The sequence below is a fragment of the Vigna unguiculata genome, chromosome 3, assembly GCF_004118075.2.
Source record: "Vigna unguiculata cultivar IT97K-499-35 chromosome 3, ASM411807v1, whole genome shotgun sequence".
Lineage (NCBI taxonomy): Eukaryota > Viridiplantae > Streptophyta > Magnoliopsida > Fabales > Fabaceae > Vigna > Vigna unguiculata.
In genome coordinates, this window is record NC_040281.1 from 14816691 (window position 1) to 14830576 (window position 13886).

A 13886-nucleotide genomic window follows, 5' to 3' on the forward strand; every position below is an offset into this window, starting at 1 on the left:
AAAGAAATATAAACGCGCATAATTAATGGTCATAATCAGTAGCATTACTTGTTACAATAGACAATCCACAGTTTAACATGGGGGTAAAAGTTGAATAGCCATAACATTACAACCATGTATCTTAAAACCAAACTTCTGCAAGTAAAAACCTAGTGGTCTAAGAATCCTCGTTAAAATTTAGGAATTATATGCCTAGAGCAACATTGCAGAGTTAATGTTTGCAATCAAGTAACATTCTTCATTCAGACTCAGGTGAACCACCAGGGACCAACTGCATTAAAGCCAGATAATGATTTGTTAAGTATCAGGATAACACTTGCGAGGAAAAACTGAACCTTAAATTATTGTCGACACTTTCTACAGTTGCCAAATCAAATGTTTTGTTAATACTCCAAAGATTTCAAGTAAACGAAAAGTAATTGAATATCAACTTACAATGGCAATGTTGTTTCCATTGAGTAAAATCTGATCAAGCTTGGTTATCCGTCTCCCTTCAGACGTGATCTCGCTGTTGTTTGAATATGAAAGCAACAAACCAAATCAATTACATGCCTAACGATTATGCATGTGTGTGCAAACATAAACATACGAATCACAGAATCGAAAGCAGATACAAATCATGCCAGGGTAAATTTACTCAGAACAAATTTACACTTACAAATGTACGAAATTTACTTCAACAAACTTACAGCAAGTATTTTAGGCTTCTAAAACCAAAAAGAAAGACCACATTGGGAAAGCTAAATAAGGTTTATTTAGCTATGTTCGACAAGAGCAGAAATACAATATAAGAAACTGACGAAGGAAAAAAAAAAAAACTCAATCATACTCCAGGTTAAAATCATTGTATTTGCAGCCAATACATTTCTCAGTAACTTCATGGTTATAAAACTGCCAAAACGATTTTGTAAATGGCACTCCAAAAAGACAAATGTAAAATGAAGATACAATAATTTCTGAACCAGTAACATTATGGTTGCAACATCACACCAATTCAAAGTAGAGATATATACACTTTCTTCAAAAATGTTCAGAACCATGAACTATCGAAATATGACAACATAAATACAACTCCAATTAGAAGGATATTTTAAAAAGCAAAGGGGATCATACTCATCTATAAAACAATTTCATCCCAGAAAGTTTAAGAACCAAAACCACCCAGCACCTAAGGAAGTTTCCTCCAGAGTAAAAACCCAATACCGGATTGTAAGTGTTACTACTGAGTTGTATTCTGTTGCATTTTACCAATGCCCCCTTCCTACCCAATAAACACATAATCTACAGATAAACAAGCAAATACATACAAAATAAAAACAGAAGAAAAACATGCAGCAAAGGGTATGACTTACTATTCGGTAACATCTTCAAGTACCATGTTGACATAAACATCAAAGCCCCTAAGAGTACCAACAAGCTCCTTGTCACCCTTCATTATCACCCAAATTTTTGATCCTATACACCGATCAATCAACTCTGCAATTTTCCACCACAAATCATACACTTTTAAACACCTTTCAATGCTACATTGCATCTACTCATTACCAACAAACTTTCTAACAAAATTATGAAATCACTAACCTGATGGGAGAAGCTGTGACGGATTGTTGGCCATGGAATATCAACGCCGAATTTCTCAAAACCTGCGGACGGTACACACAATTAAATATGAAAATTGCGAATTTGTATTAAACCCTAACCAAATATTGAAAAAATAAGGATTTATTAGGAACCCTTTTGGATGAAATTGAATTGGTATGTGAAAACGAGAGAAGCGAAGTTAAAACCTTTGTGGGGATAAGCGAAGACGTAGTAGCTGCGTGATACAGAGATAAGAGATTGCCCTAACAGTAGCGTTGAGGTGATGACACTGTTTACTTTCAATCTATTGACTCGTATTTATAAGCTTTTAGCTTTAATATTATTTACGTTAAATTGAGATTTTAATCCATCTTTTTATATCTTCATCTATCTAATATTATCATTTAGATTCTATCAATGGATGTACTTTGCGGTTTTTATTTTTGAATTTTAAAAATTCATAACTTTAAGTCAATTTGTTATTTTCATTACACTTATTGTATATTTTTATATAATTATTTTTTTTACAATACTTCATATGAATATATTAGATATAAATTCAATTGAACTAGAATAAAATATAAAATATATACAACATTGAAAAATATATTAAAATTACAATCTTTTTAAATTAAAAAAAATATTAAAACAGCTACGATATATATGATATTTGAATTTTGTATTTACGTATTTGTTATCATTTATTTAATTCATCATACTCGTGTAAGCTGATTAATAAATAAAAATTATATAAAATTTATCTTCTATATAATATAAATTATCATTCATCAATAAATCTTAGAGAATATATAATTTGTTGTTATTAAAAAAATATATTCATCCAGAATATCTAAGAAATATTTTACTTAGCTTTACAGAAAGTATATATTATATATCAAAAACTAAATTCTTCTTTTAAATTACTAATTAATTACATATTTTAGAAAATATAAAACATTTCAATCAATTTTTTATTTTAAAAATTATCCTTAAAAAGTATCTAATAATTTTAAGGTTAAAATATATTTTTGGTCTCAAGTTTTGTCAAATAAGTCCTAATTTTAGTTTTGTATTCAAATAGGTCTAAATTTTCGTCAATTTTGTTTAATTGAGTCATTTTTTACTAACACCGTTTAAATCATAAACGACCATAAACAATGACTTCCACGTGTCACTTCATGGTTTTTTAAATTTTTTTTAATAATATTTTTATTTTTTTTAAATATCCATGTGTCATTTCCACTTGTCACTTCCACGTGTCATTTCTTTCTGCTCACTCATTCTCTACAATTTTATCTCAAACAAAAACCTACTTGTTCTCTCTCCAAAATCATTTTCCCCCTTCTCTGAAATGGCTTACATTGACTCCATTGATATTTTTGAGATATCCACTTCCTCTTATGATAGAACTAATGAAATCAACTTGTTGATTGAGCATTTCATCAACCCTACAAACTTTGATGTCTATGGGTTAGCATTCATATAAAACTTTGAGAAATGCATAATCAAAAGATACTTTGCTGACTCCCAGAAGAACTTTCCTGAAATTGTTAAAGAATTTTGGAAGAACGCAAGGTTCAGGGGAAACATCAACATTATCTCAACCGTTCTTGGTACTATAGTCACCTTGAACCCTGAAGCTTTCTCAAAAGCTATGAGTTTGAAAGAATAGCTAATCACTACTACCCAGGGTGGAAGAAGGTGTACAAAGACAAAGAAACGAAGAAGAAGTTATATGAGAGGGATTTTGAGAGTGAGGATGTTCCAAATAAAATCACATCTCGTGACCTCTTTCCCATGGCAAAGATATGGTAATAAGTGCGCAACAAAGTTTTCCTTCCCAAAGAAGTGTAAAAAGGTCACATTAATGAACTTGGAAAGTTCATTATCTACCATCTCATGTCAGATATTCAATTCAACCTACCTCACATTGTTCATTTAAACTTAATAAGAACCATGAAACAAATTTTAAAAGAGGTGGAGCTAGCATCATATACTAATGAACAAGATTTTGTGGACTCAAAATGTGTTTGTCAAATTCTATGAGATGAAGGAAGATGAACTTAACAAAATCATGATTAAGTGCAAACACACTCTGAAACAACTTCCATTGTCATTGACAGACATTTAAATGATACAACTAAACATCTCTAGAATGAATAAACCTAGAACCTCTAAATATGGAAAGGTTAAGGCTCCACAAGCAAGAAAATGAAAATACTCCTCACAAAGGAGTTTTTGAAAGCTTCAAACCGGTTAAAGGAAAAGCTCATACCTTAACCAAAGAGCTATTGAAGAGAGAAGAGCTGCAGAAAAGTAAATATTCATCCAAGAAAAGGAGAGCTAACAAAGGAAACAAAGCACTAAGACCTCTAACATTGAAATTGCTCTTGAAAAGACCGATGAAACAGATGAAACATTCTCAAAGACTACTTGGCAAGAAACCTCTAAAAATCCTACCAAATGGATGAATTTGTCCAAGGTCTCAATTCCCTCAAAACTTAAAGAAAGGCGAAAGATAATTCATCTAATGATGACTTGGTGCTCTTTGCCTGGAAGAAGAAGAAGAAAATCAAGCACAACTTGAAAGGCACTCTCACCTCCCATGTGATCTGTAGATATGTCTTGTCCACCTTCATCTTTTATGCAAACAATTTCTGTAAATATTGTCCTGAACAAAGTACTATCTTAACTCTCCCTATAAAATTGGCTTTGACTAATCTGTAGATGAATTAACCTTTATGAAAATTGTAAATAATCATATTCTTAACTTGATTATTCCATTACAAACAATCACTGTCCATCCTAGTCAAAGACTTATAAATGGTAGACCATGGCCACCACTAAGCACAACTCCTATCCTTAAGCTTATAATTTGACCACTCTTAGATTTATCCCAAAACTCGATGTACAAACCTAAGACACATGTACAAAACCTTACAAACCACCATCTCATGTATATCAATCATATACCATTAATAAAACAAACAACCCAACTTGGACCTAATCTTGAAAACTTCAAACCTTCCTAAGAATACTTCGATCTTCTTAAAGATGTTATTGTATCTCTTCCGTCTCCAACATGGAAAAGGTATGCATATAAAAATCTCATTTGTCTTATAAGACCCTTCTTTAGACCCAAAGTAGATAGATTAATTATAGGCAACTCAGACAGCATTGACAAAATGCTAAAATTCTGGCATGTAGTCTATACATACCCTAGCTATTTTCTTTTTTATATGGACTATCTAAGTATACCCTTAGATTTAAAAGTTATAGCTAATTTCCACATGTATGAGACTTCTCCAATGCTAAAAGTTGTACTAGATTTAGTCCTCCTAAGACTACCTACTCTGAATTTGAGGAAAAATAAGAAAGATAATGCCTAAGAACTCCTCTCAAGTACGAATACAGGTCTTACAATCAACTATTAGAAATTGGTTCAAAGATTATAACTCTAGAAGACACTTTTGATGCATGGAATGAAATGTTATCACACCAACTCCCTCTTTATCCTTTGACACAGTCACTCCAACTTAATATATGAAATCTACAATCTCCATTATCACCCCTGCTCACACTTTCTTTCTAAACGATGTGACAACATTGTTTCTTAAGGACAAAACATTTGTTGTTGTTTCATATCTTTAGAGTCTACCTAAGGGAATGAAAGGTCATTATGAAGTTAAGAGAAACAACTACAAACAACTATCAAATAACTCTTACTTCATAACAAATACGATAACAAATACGATAACAAACTATAATATGAAACATCTAGATTAAAGGAAATAGAAAAGTTGTGTGTATTGTATTAATGTGCATGAAATCGAAAGCTATGCAACCCTAAATTCCATAAGAGGAAGGTCCTGAAGAGATAACCCTCATGGAGGAAGAACAATAAGTGCTTCAAACTGAACCCCATCCATCTTAAGAGGAAGTTTTTGAAGTTCGAAATCCAATTCCTTGAGAGGATGTAAAGACTCTTGTAGATGTTACATTGTCCGAGAAGATGAATGAGATGAAGCAAGAATGGATGAAAGAGATGTCTATAGTAATTGCATAATAAGTGAAAACCACTATTATATATTGAAAAATCCAAGTGCTTCATATTTATCTAGTTTCCCCATCCTCTGCAATCTTAATTGCAATTTATATTTGTATCTTTTCCTATGTAATCCAAGCTTATCAATGAAAAATCATTTTAATCAATATATGTGCTTTCATATTCTACCTTTACTCCTTACCTCTTTGCTGATTGACAAAAAATGGGAGAAATAGAAATCAAACATGTAGACATAATGAGAAATACAAAGAAACATACAATTGAAGGGGAGTATAGACGCTTAAGTAAGGGAGCATATAAGAAAAAAGACTTCACAATACAAAATAAGGCTTAAAAAATGGTAATTGGCAAGTGATATAAATGAACTAATCAACAAGTATTGAATAACCAATATTATATAACTTATTTGTGGATCTATATGTGCTTACTCTATGAAAAATTATTGTTTTAATTAACTCTAATGAATATTGATACATGTTTGAATCTCATAAATCAACAAGTAGAATATCAACTAGTGGTATCAATATGAATTAATCAGAAAAGTTTTCGATGTTAAGAGAAAACAATAATTCTTTCAACTTAAGTAAGAAAACATGTTTCATAATAGTTTTGTTATCATAAAAAAAGGAAGATTATTAGCATTAGACGTTAAAAAGCTCCATTGGACAAGTGATAATGGGCCTAATTCCACAAGGCCCACTAGAAGGATCATCAAATGTAGAAAGTTCTTAGACTATATCTTAACCTAATTTGGTGAGTTGGACTCTATCAACATAAGATTTTTTCTTCTGTTATTATAAAGGATAATTGTCACCCTTTGGTGAACCCAACCAATGTAGACATGGTCTCAACCAATGTAGGCATGGTCTTTATAAGACCAGCCTACTGAATAAAATGACAAAGAAGAAATAATTGTTTTTTTTTTCACTGTTTTATCTTTTATTCCTTATTCTATGTATCAATTAATGTTATCATTGACCTAGCTCCATGCCTTCTAAACCAAACAAAGAAATGGAGGAAACCCTTTAAACTATCATGGAAAAATTAAACTCCCTCTAAACTCAATTTGACAATACCCTAGCCCAGAGTGAAACTCGTTTTGCTGCCTTATACAATGCCATAGATAAACGATAAACCACCCAAAAACTAAACATGACCACCTTTAGTAGACTATCTCCACCTTATTGTCCAATTTCTCAATGCAAACACCATCACTTGATCCATCCTTTGATTCACATAGCCTTCATTTGTCTTTGGAATCTAGAATTACAGATTCCAAATTCCATTATAAACAAACCATACACATCCTTCCTCAACCGTCTCAAAGTCTCTTATCCCAACCCTAACCTCATTCTCACCCCATTCTAAATCTATCTCCCATATCCTCCTTTCCTATGAAAAAACTTACCTCATCCTAACTCCAAGATAGAAGAGTCGTTGAGTTTGTTACAATTGTGATGAAAAGTATTTTCCTGGCAAAAATTGTATCTCTAATCGTTTTTTTGCTTTTGATTAGTGAAGAAGACACACCAGAATATACATTAACCAACATGCTACCACCTCTGATATATAGAACCCCATGAGTTACAAGCCACCTCAACAGAACCTAACACAATTAACCACTTTCAACAAAACCACAACTTCAACATCAATGGTTGCGTTCTCTTTCATAACCATGCACATTGACAAAACATTTCCCTAGTCCACCCAGTCTTGCACAATTGTCTCCTCAAACCTTACCATCGACCTGTGCCTCCCCTTTGTTTTCATTATCCGCTAGAGCCTCGCTTTCCTCCCATTTCTAACCCTCTACCCACCCTGTTTTCGACATTTGATAGCAAGACAAATTTTACCCAACACTTAACTCATATTTTGGACACTCCAAAAATCTCTTTCCCAACCTTTTATTTCTCTTTCCTTACCTTTAGAAGTCATGTTGGCCACTCAAACAGTTGAGATTGCATTGTTTCATCCACCTTCTCCCACAAGTTTCCACATATGGAAAACCATTAAATGCCATACCACGCAACCCACCTACCACATGCACATCTTTAAGTGAGAACCCCTTAAAAACCACGACACACCTCTCACCTACCTCATACCTCTTATGAATTGCTTCTAACGTGCCTCTCAAACCACCCAACCAAAAATCCAGTTGAAAAAAAAAAATCAACAACCACATACAACCTACACAATAACGACCAAGTCTTGAGGGCAAGATTGTTTTGAAGGATGGGGAAATTAATAGCGGGCCTAATTCCACAAGGCCCACTAGAAGATTCATTAAACCTAGAAAGCTCTCATATTATATTTTATCCTAATTTGGTTAATTGGACTCTATCATAATATGATCATTTTCTATTATTATAGGGAAATGTGTCATCTTTTAGTGAACCAACCAATGTAAACATGGTCATTATAAGTCCAACCTGCTGAATAAAATGACAGAGAAGAAAGACTTGTTTTTTTTTATTGTTACACTATCTTATCTTTTATTCCCTATTTCGTGTATCAACGAGTCTGAGATTGAATAGGTTCTTATGATAACAAAATTTATGATGAAACAGATAAAGAAAAAGTTAATATACATGTTCTAGATAAACTTATCATGATTATAAGAATATATTAGATAAAGTTATGGGCATAAAAAGGGTCAATCAAGAAATATACTTTATTAGATATATGAACATGACCATCAAACGACTCAAGAATGTGTGCATTATGTAACGTTCCTACTGGAAATTAGTTAATTAAAATAAATAAATAATGATTGAAAATTAATGTCATAATTTTATTAATTCCTAAATGCAGGAAAATTTTAAAAATTATTCATATCGCTTAAAATTAAACAAACGAGTTCATCAATGTATTACAAGTTCCAATAAACCACCAATTTAAAACAAAAACATAATTGAAATCCCTAGTCATGAGTCCCACACTAACCCTCTCTTTGTCACTATGCATCCACAATATAACCTGGAATATCATCTACTCCCATGTGACAAGTCACACGATCATCGCCAAATCCAAACAAAAAGGGTGAGCTCATAATAATTAACATATAAGTTAATAAAATCAATATACACCCAACTATTTTATTCTATTTAGTTCTTGGTCAAGACCTTAATACTCCAAGGCTTTTCAACTTGCAAGTCACACAATTAATTGACCATAGACTTAAGATATATGATGCTTCCACGAACCTGTCCGCTTGTGGTCCTGTCTCTACAAACCTTCCCACTCGTAGTCCAACTCTACGGACCTCCCCGTCCGTAGTCGAACACATGTGATCCACCAGCTACGAATCTCTCCCTTGCAGCATCTCTCAAGTGTGAGCACAAAACATACGAACCTCCCTGCTTGTATCCCCACACGAAAGTATCAAGATATGAACCTCCCCACTCATATCATCACGTGTTCATCACCATCCATGAACCTACTCGCTCATGGCACAACATCAACTGATCCAAGTTTTACATCATAGCACATAAATGCATACAAGAATACCCACTACCTGCAGTGTTATTGCTTGGCGTTGCCTAAGCCCTGCTAGGTGAAAATCCTGCGTAGACCGCCAGGCGGAACGCCATTGTCGCCAGGCGTCAGGCTTCTTCTCGACGCACTGTCTTAGGGTCTATTGCCTGGCAGGTCACTCCTTACCGCTAGGCGCCACGCGTTCTAGGAAATATCCCTGATAACCTATCGCCTAGCGGCCACTCCTGTGCCGCCAGGCGCTATATCAGTAGCACCCCAGCTACTATTTTTAGCACCTAAAACATACCATAATTTAATCCAATTCATCTTAATACCTTGTTACATATCCTCAAATTATTGCCTAACTCCAGACACATAATCACATCTCTTATATTTCAATCTTATATACCCACAACACATGTTTATCCAATTACTTCCAAATTGACACTATAAAAGTAACTTCCCAACAACACCAATTATGGTCACAATTCCAATCGATAAATTCAGTGCCTTTAAGTAACATATAATTATCCCCTCTATTTAGCATTTATATCCATTCTTCCACTTATAGATTAAAAGACACCAATTCCCACATTAAGGCATCTAAATTCTCAACACTTCTTAATCAGTATTCTACATCTTTCCATCTTATCTCCAACAAATTAGACCACCAATCCAGATTCAATACTTCTTACAAAGTCACTTCTAATATAGCACACCATCCTACTTCTCACATTGCCTTAATCATAATGAATTCATGTGCCCTATTCCTTCCAGTTTTATTGCCCTAATTTCTATTCCAATTCACTCCCATAAATCTCTCTCATGACAAGCCAATTCAAGACATAGAAAATGCCTCTGTACCAGTCATCGCCTGACGATAAGCAAGGTGCCGCTAGGCGGTACATCAACACCTGACCAAAACCCCAGGTTTTTGTACCTGCGAGGTACAATATTTTTATCATACAAAGGCATCACATTGATACAGTATAACACGAAAATAAGTACAGATCATATACACATATAAAGGAACTCCCCTAACCTGTTAATCCTTGCTCAATTTGGAAGAACCAAGACTTCTCTTGTGCCACCACTAGTCTAGCCTTGGCCTTCTCCCAATGCACTTGATGTTCTTCTCAATTCCACTCAAAACACCTTCAGACCCCCTTTTTCCACTGTCAATTTCGTTTGTCCTCTGCCCTTTCATGTTTGTCTCTCTTTCTTCACCAAAAACTTTCTAATTAGCCCATTAACTAAGCCTAAATGCTTGTTAATGATAGGGAAAACGAAAATGCCTTTGAATTAGGTGTTAATGACCATTCAAAGACCATTATTGGTTGTTTCCCAGCCCACTAGGCTACCTCCCTTGGCAACTAGGGTTTTCTGCCTTTTCATCTCCATGCCAAAAGAAATTTTGGCAAAAAGAAAATTAAATCCATTCTTAACAAGGTTTGAACCCACAACCATTCAATTACAAAGTCCACAACCAATTCAACCAATTCATGTTTCGTGATAATTCCTATAATTTTAGGATTACATTATCACTAAGCACATTCACAAATAACATTAAAAGAAAACACATATTAAAATAACATACAATTGACATACATAAGACTCGAACCTAAGTCCTCTCACACAATCAAATACTCTCAACCACTTAAGCTAGTACATTTTCATGTCATAATAATTCGCATTAAATGTCATAAAGGCTCCAACTACCCACATTTATTAAATATTTATTTATTTAATTATTTAAATTTCTCGAATCTTACACTTCTCACCTCAGCATCCTCTGGTACACATACTCTACCTCTGAACCTCAACACACCATCACTACCCAAGGCAAACTCTTTTGCTTGATCCAATCCAAGTAACTCTTTCACCTTTTGCAAGTTACTATTTATAGAATGCCTTTATTTGATTAGGCTCAAAAAGTCACTAGATATATTTAGGCCACTACATCTAATGAAATCTAGTTCTAACTCAACTTGTAGTTTCATATCTCTGAACCTCTTAAGCAACTCCAACTCCTTGATCATGAGGTGTGCCACATGTACCGACTTCCTACTCAAAGCATATGCTACCACATTTGCTTTCCTCGGGTGATATAGAAGTTCGAAGTCATAATCCTTCAAGAAATCTATCCACCTTCTCTGCCTCATTTTTAGCTCCTTCTGATCAAATAGGTACTTGAGGCTCTTGTGATCGTTAAACACATGGAATTGTGCACCATAAAGATAGTGCCTCCAGATCTTCAAGGTAAACACCGCTGCTGCCAACTCTAGATCATAAGTGGGGTAATTCTTCTCATGAACTTTAAGCTACCTTGAAGCATACACCATCACCTTCCTTTCTTGCATCAACACACAACCCAATCCCTAATGAGAGGCATCACAATAAACCTCAAAGGGTTTACCAACATTAGAGATAACCAACACCGGAACACTCGTCAACCTTTTCTTAAGCTCTCGAAAGCTTTCCTCACATCTATCAGTCCAAGCAAAAGTTGGTCCTTCCTGGTGAGTTGTGTCAGTGGCACCACTATCTTGAAAAATCCCTCTATGAATCTCATATAGTAGTCAGCTAGACCCACAAAGCTCTTGATCTTCGTTACTGACTTGGGACATTCCCACTTAATCACAACTTCCACCTTAGTTGGATCCACAATAATTCCCTGCGCCAATATCACGTGTTCCAACAACTGCACTTCTTTAATTCAGAACTCACACTTTGACAGCTTGGCATACAACTGCTTCTTCCACAAGATACCAAGCACTATCTTTAGATGCTCTGTGTGCTCCTCATAAGTCCTATAATAGATGAGTATGTCGTTTATAAAGACCAAGACAAACTTATCTAAGTATGGCCTAAATATCCTATTCATATAATCCATGAACAAAGCTGGAGCATTGGTCACACCAAATGGCATAACCACGTACTCATAATGCCCATATCAGGATCTGAAAGCTGTCTTCTAGACATCCTCTGCATTCACTAAGATCTAGTGATACCCTGATCGTAGATCAATCTTGGAAAACACCGACGCCCCATGCAACTGATCCATCAGATCATCTATCCTCAGTATGGGATACTTGTTCTTGATAGTCAGCTTGTTCAACTGCCTGTAACCCACACATAATCTTGAACTACAATCCTTCTTCCCCACCAACAACATAGGTGCTCCCTATAGCGACGCACTAGGTTGGATAAACTATTTCTCCAACAACTCCTATATTTGCTTCTTTAGCTCCACCAAGTCTCCTAGAGCCATACGATAAGGAACTATCGATACTGGACATGCTCCTGGTACTAAATCAATGGAGGACTCTGTTAGTTTTGAAATGGTTGAAAAGCCAAGAAGGGGGGGGTTGAATTGGCTAGTTAAAAATTTAGGCTATCTTTGCAAGCTAAAAACCACCTTTAATTGAATCAAATAGATCACCAAGTTAGGATGCAAACAGTACTGAACTATACACTTTCAATCGATCAAAAACAGAGTTAACAGATTGATTTTACTAAACAGATTCTGATCTGGTATAATCAATCGATTGAAACTGAAAAACAGTTGACTGAAATACTGGGAAAAATGCATAAATGCGAATTTAAATTTTAAACCAGAGACAATGCTCAAGAATGATCAAGATCAGTTCTAAGTGATTATGCAAACATGCTCAATGCTTCAGATGTTATGAAAACATGCAAGAACATGAAAAAGATGATTAAAGCACAAGTTCATGAAACTTTAAAATGAAAATGCAAAAGAGAAAGGTTAGAGAAGAGAGGACACCACGAATTTTTATATTGGTTCACTCAAACCTGAGCTACATTTAGTTTGTCAAGGCAACCTTAGCTTGACTTTGCACTATTTCAAAAGTTTTACAAAGTATCCACCCTTACACTTCCAAAATATGCAAAAGCAACACAAAAGACTCTTGAATCACACAAGAATCACACCAGCATAGCAAGAACCCTCTTGCAGACCTGGAAAACCACTAGGCACACACACAAAGCTTGAGAAAGATCAAACCTCAGTGGTAGCACAACCTAGCCTACCACAAACCACTTTCTCCAAGCTTCAAACCAAGCCAAAAGCTCCAAGAATTGATCCAAGATCAATCTTCAACAGCTGTAACACCTATGATCACGAAGGAGAGAGTTTCCACAAGTTTCTAGAACCAAATCGTGCTCTAAAATGAAAAAACCGAACTCTCTTTCGAAAATCACAACTTTTATAGTCAAACTGTTACAAAATTCAACAGGTTGATTTTCAAATCAATCGGTTGATTTCACTTGACTTAAGTGAAATTAATCGATTAAAAATTAAATCAACTGATTGAATTTGTTGTAGTTTAAGACTACTACAGCCAACCTTTTAACCTGTTGAAAAACCATTTAATAGATTAAAAGAGACATTTTAACCTGTTGAAAAACCATTCAACAGATCAAAAACACAATAAAGACCAAACTACATCTAATTAATGTTTTAAGGTCTACAACATGAATTACAAGCTATAAATACACTTTCTTAATGATGTAACTACATGGGGAGCACACATTCCAACCTTGATCACCATGGATATCATCAAATCTCGTTTCCTTCATCAATGTAGGCTTCATTCCAATGGTAATGGCTTCAAGATAGTTCAAAAGAGCTTCATTCAATCTTCATCAAATCTTCAAGAAGTAAACCACCTTGGTTTCTCATGTCAACAGAATCCATCTCTCTCTTCGGAGGTATCCCTAATACTTCCTCAAGAAACACATC

General features: G+C 34.6%; 1 protein-coding gene across 1 annotated transcript; it reads right to left on the reverse strand.

The window, feature by feature from the left end:
* Positions 1–1929, reverse strand: LOC114177088 (sm-like protein LSM5). Its single transcript, XM_028062324.1, has 5 exons — positions 1788–1929; positions 1582–1643; positions 1353–1476; positions 436–508; positions 1–271 (listed from the first exon to the last, which is right to left on the reverse strand). The coding sequence occupies exons 2-5, from the start codon at positions 1613–1615 to the stop codon at positions 239–241; spliced, it is 264 nt and encodes an 87-aa protein (XP_027918125.1). The 5' UTR covers positions 1616–1643; positions 1788–1929; the 3' UTR covers positions 1–238.
* Between the last annotated feature and the right edge of the window lie 11957 nt (positions 1930–13886).

Coding starts and splice junctions, on each gene's coding strand:
- LOC114177088 (XM_028062324.1), bottom strand. CDS start 1,615: ATGGCCAACAATCCGTCACAGCTTCTCCCATCAG. Junction 1,477..1,581: donor GTCACAGCTTCTCCCATCAG/GTTAGTGATTTC, acceptor GGAAAATTGCAG/AGTTGATTGATCGGTGTATA. Junction 272..435: donor ATGGAAACAACATTGCCATT/GTAAGTTGATAT, acceptor GCTTTAATGCAG/TTGGTCCCTGGTGGTTCACC.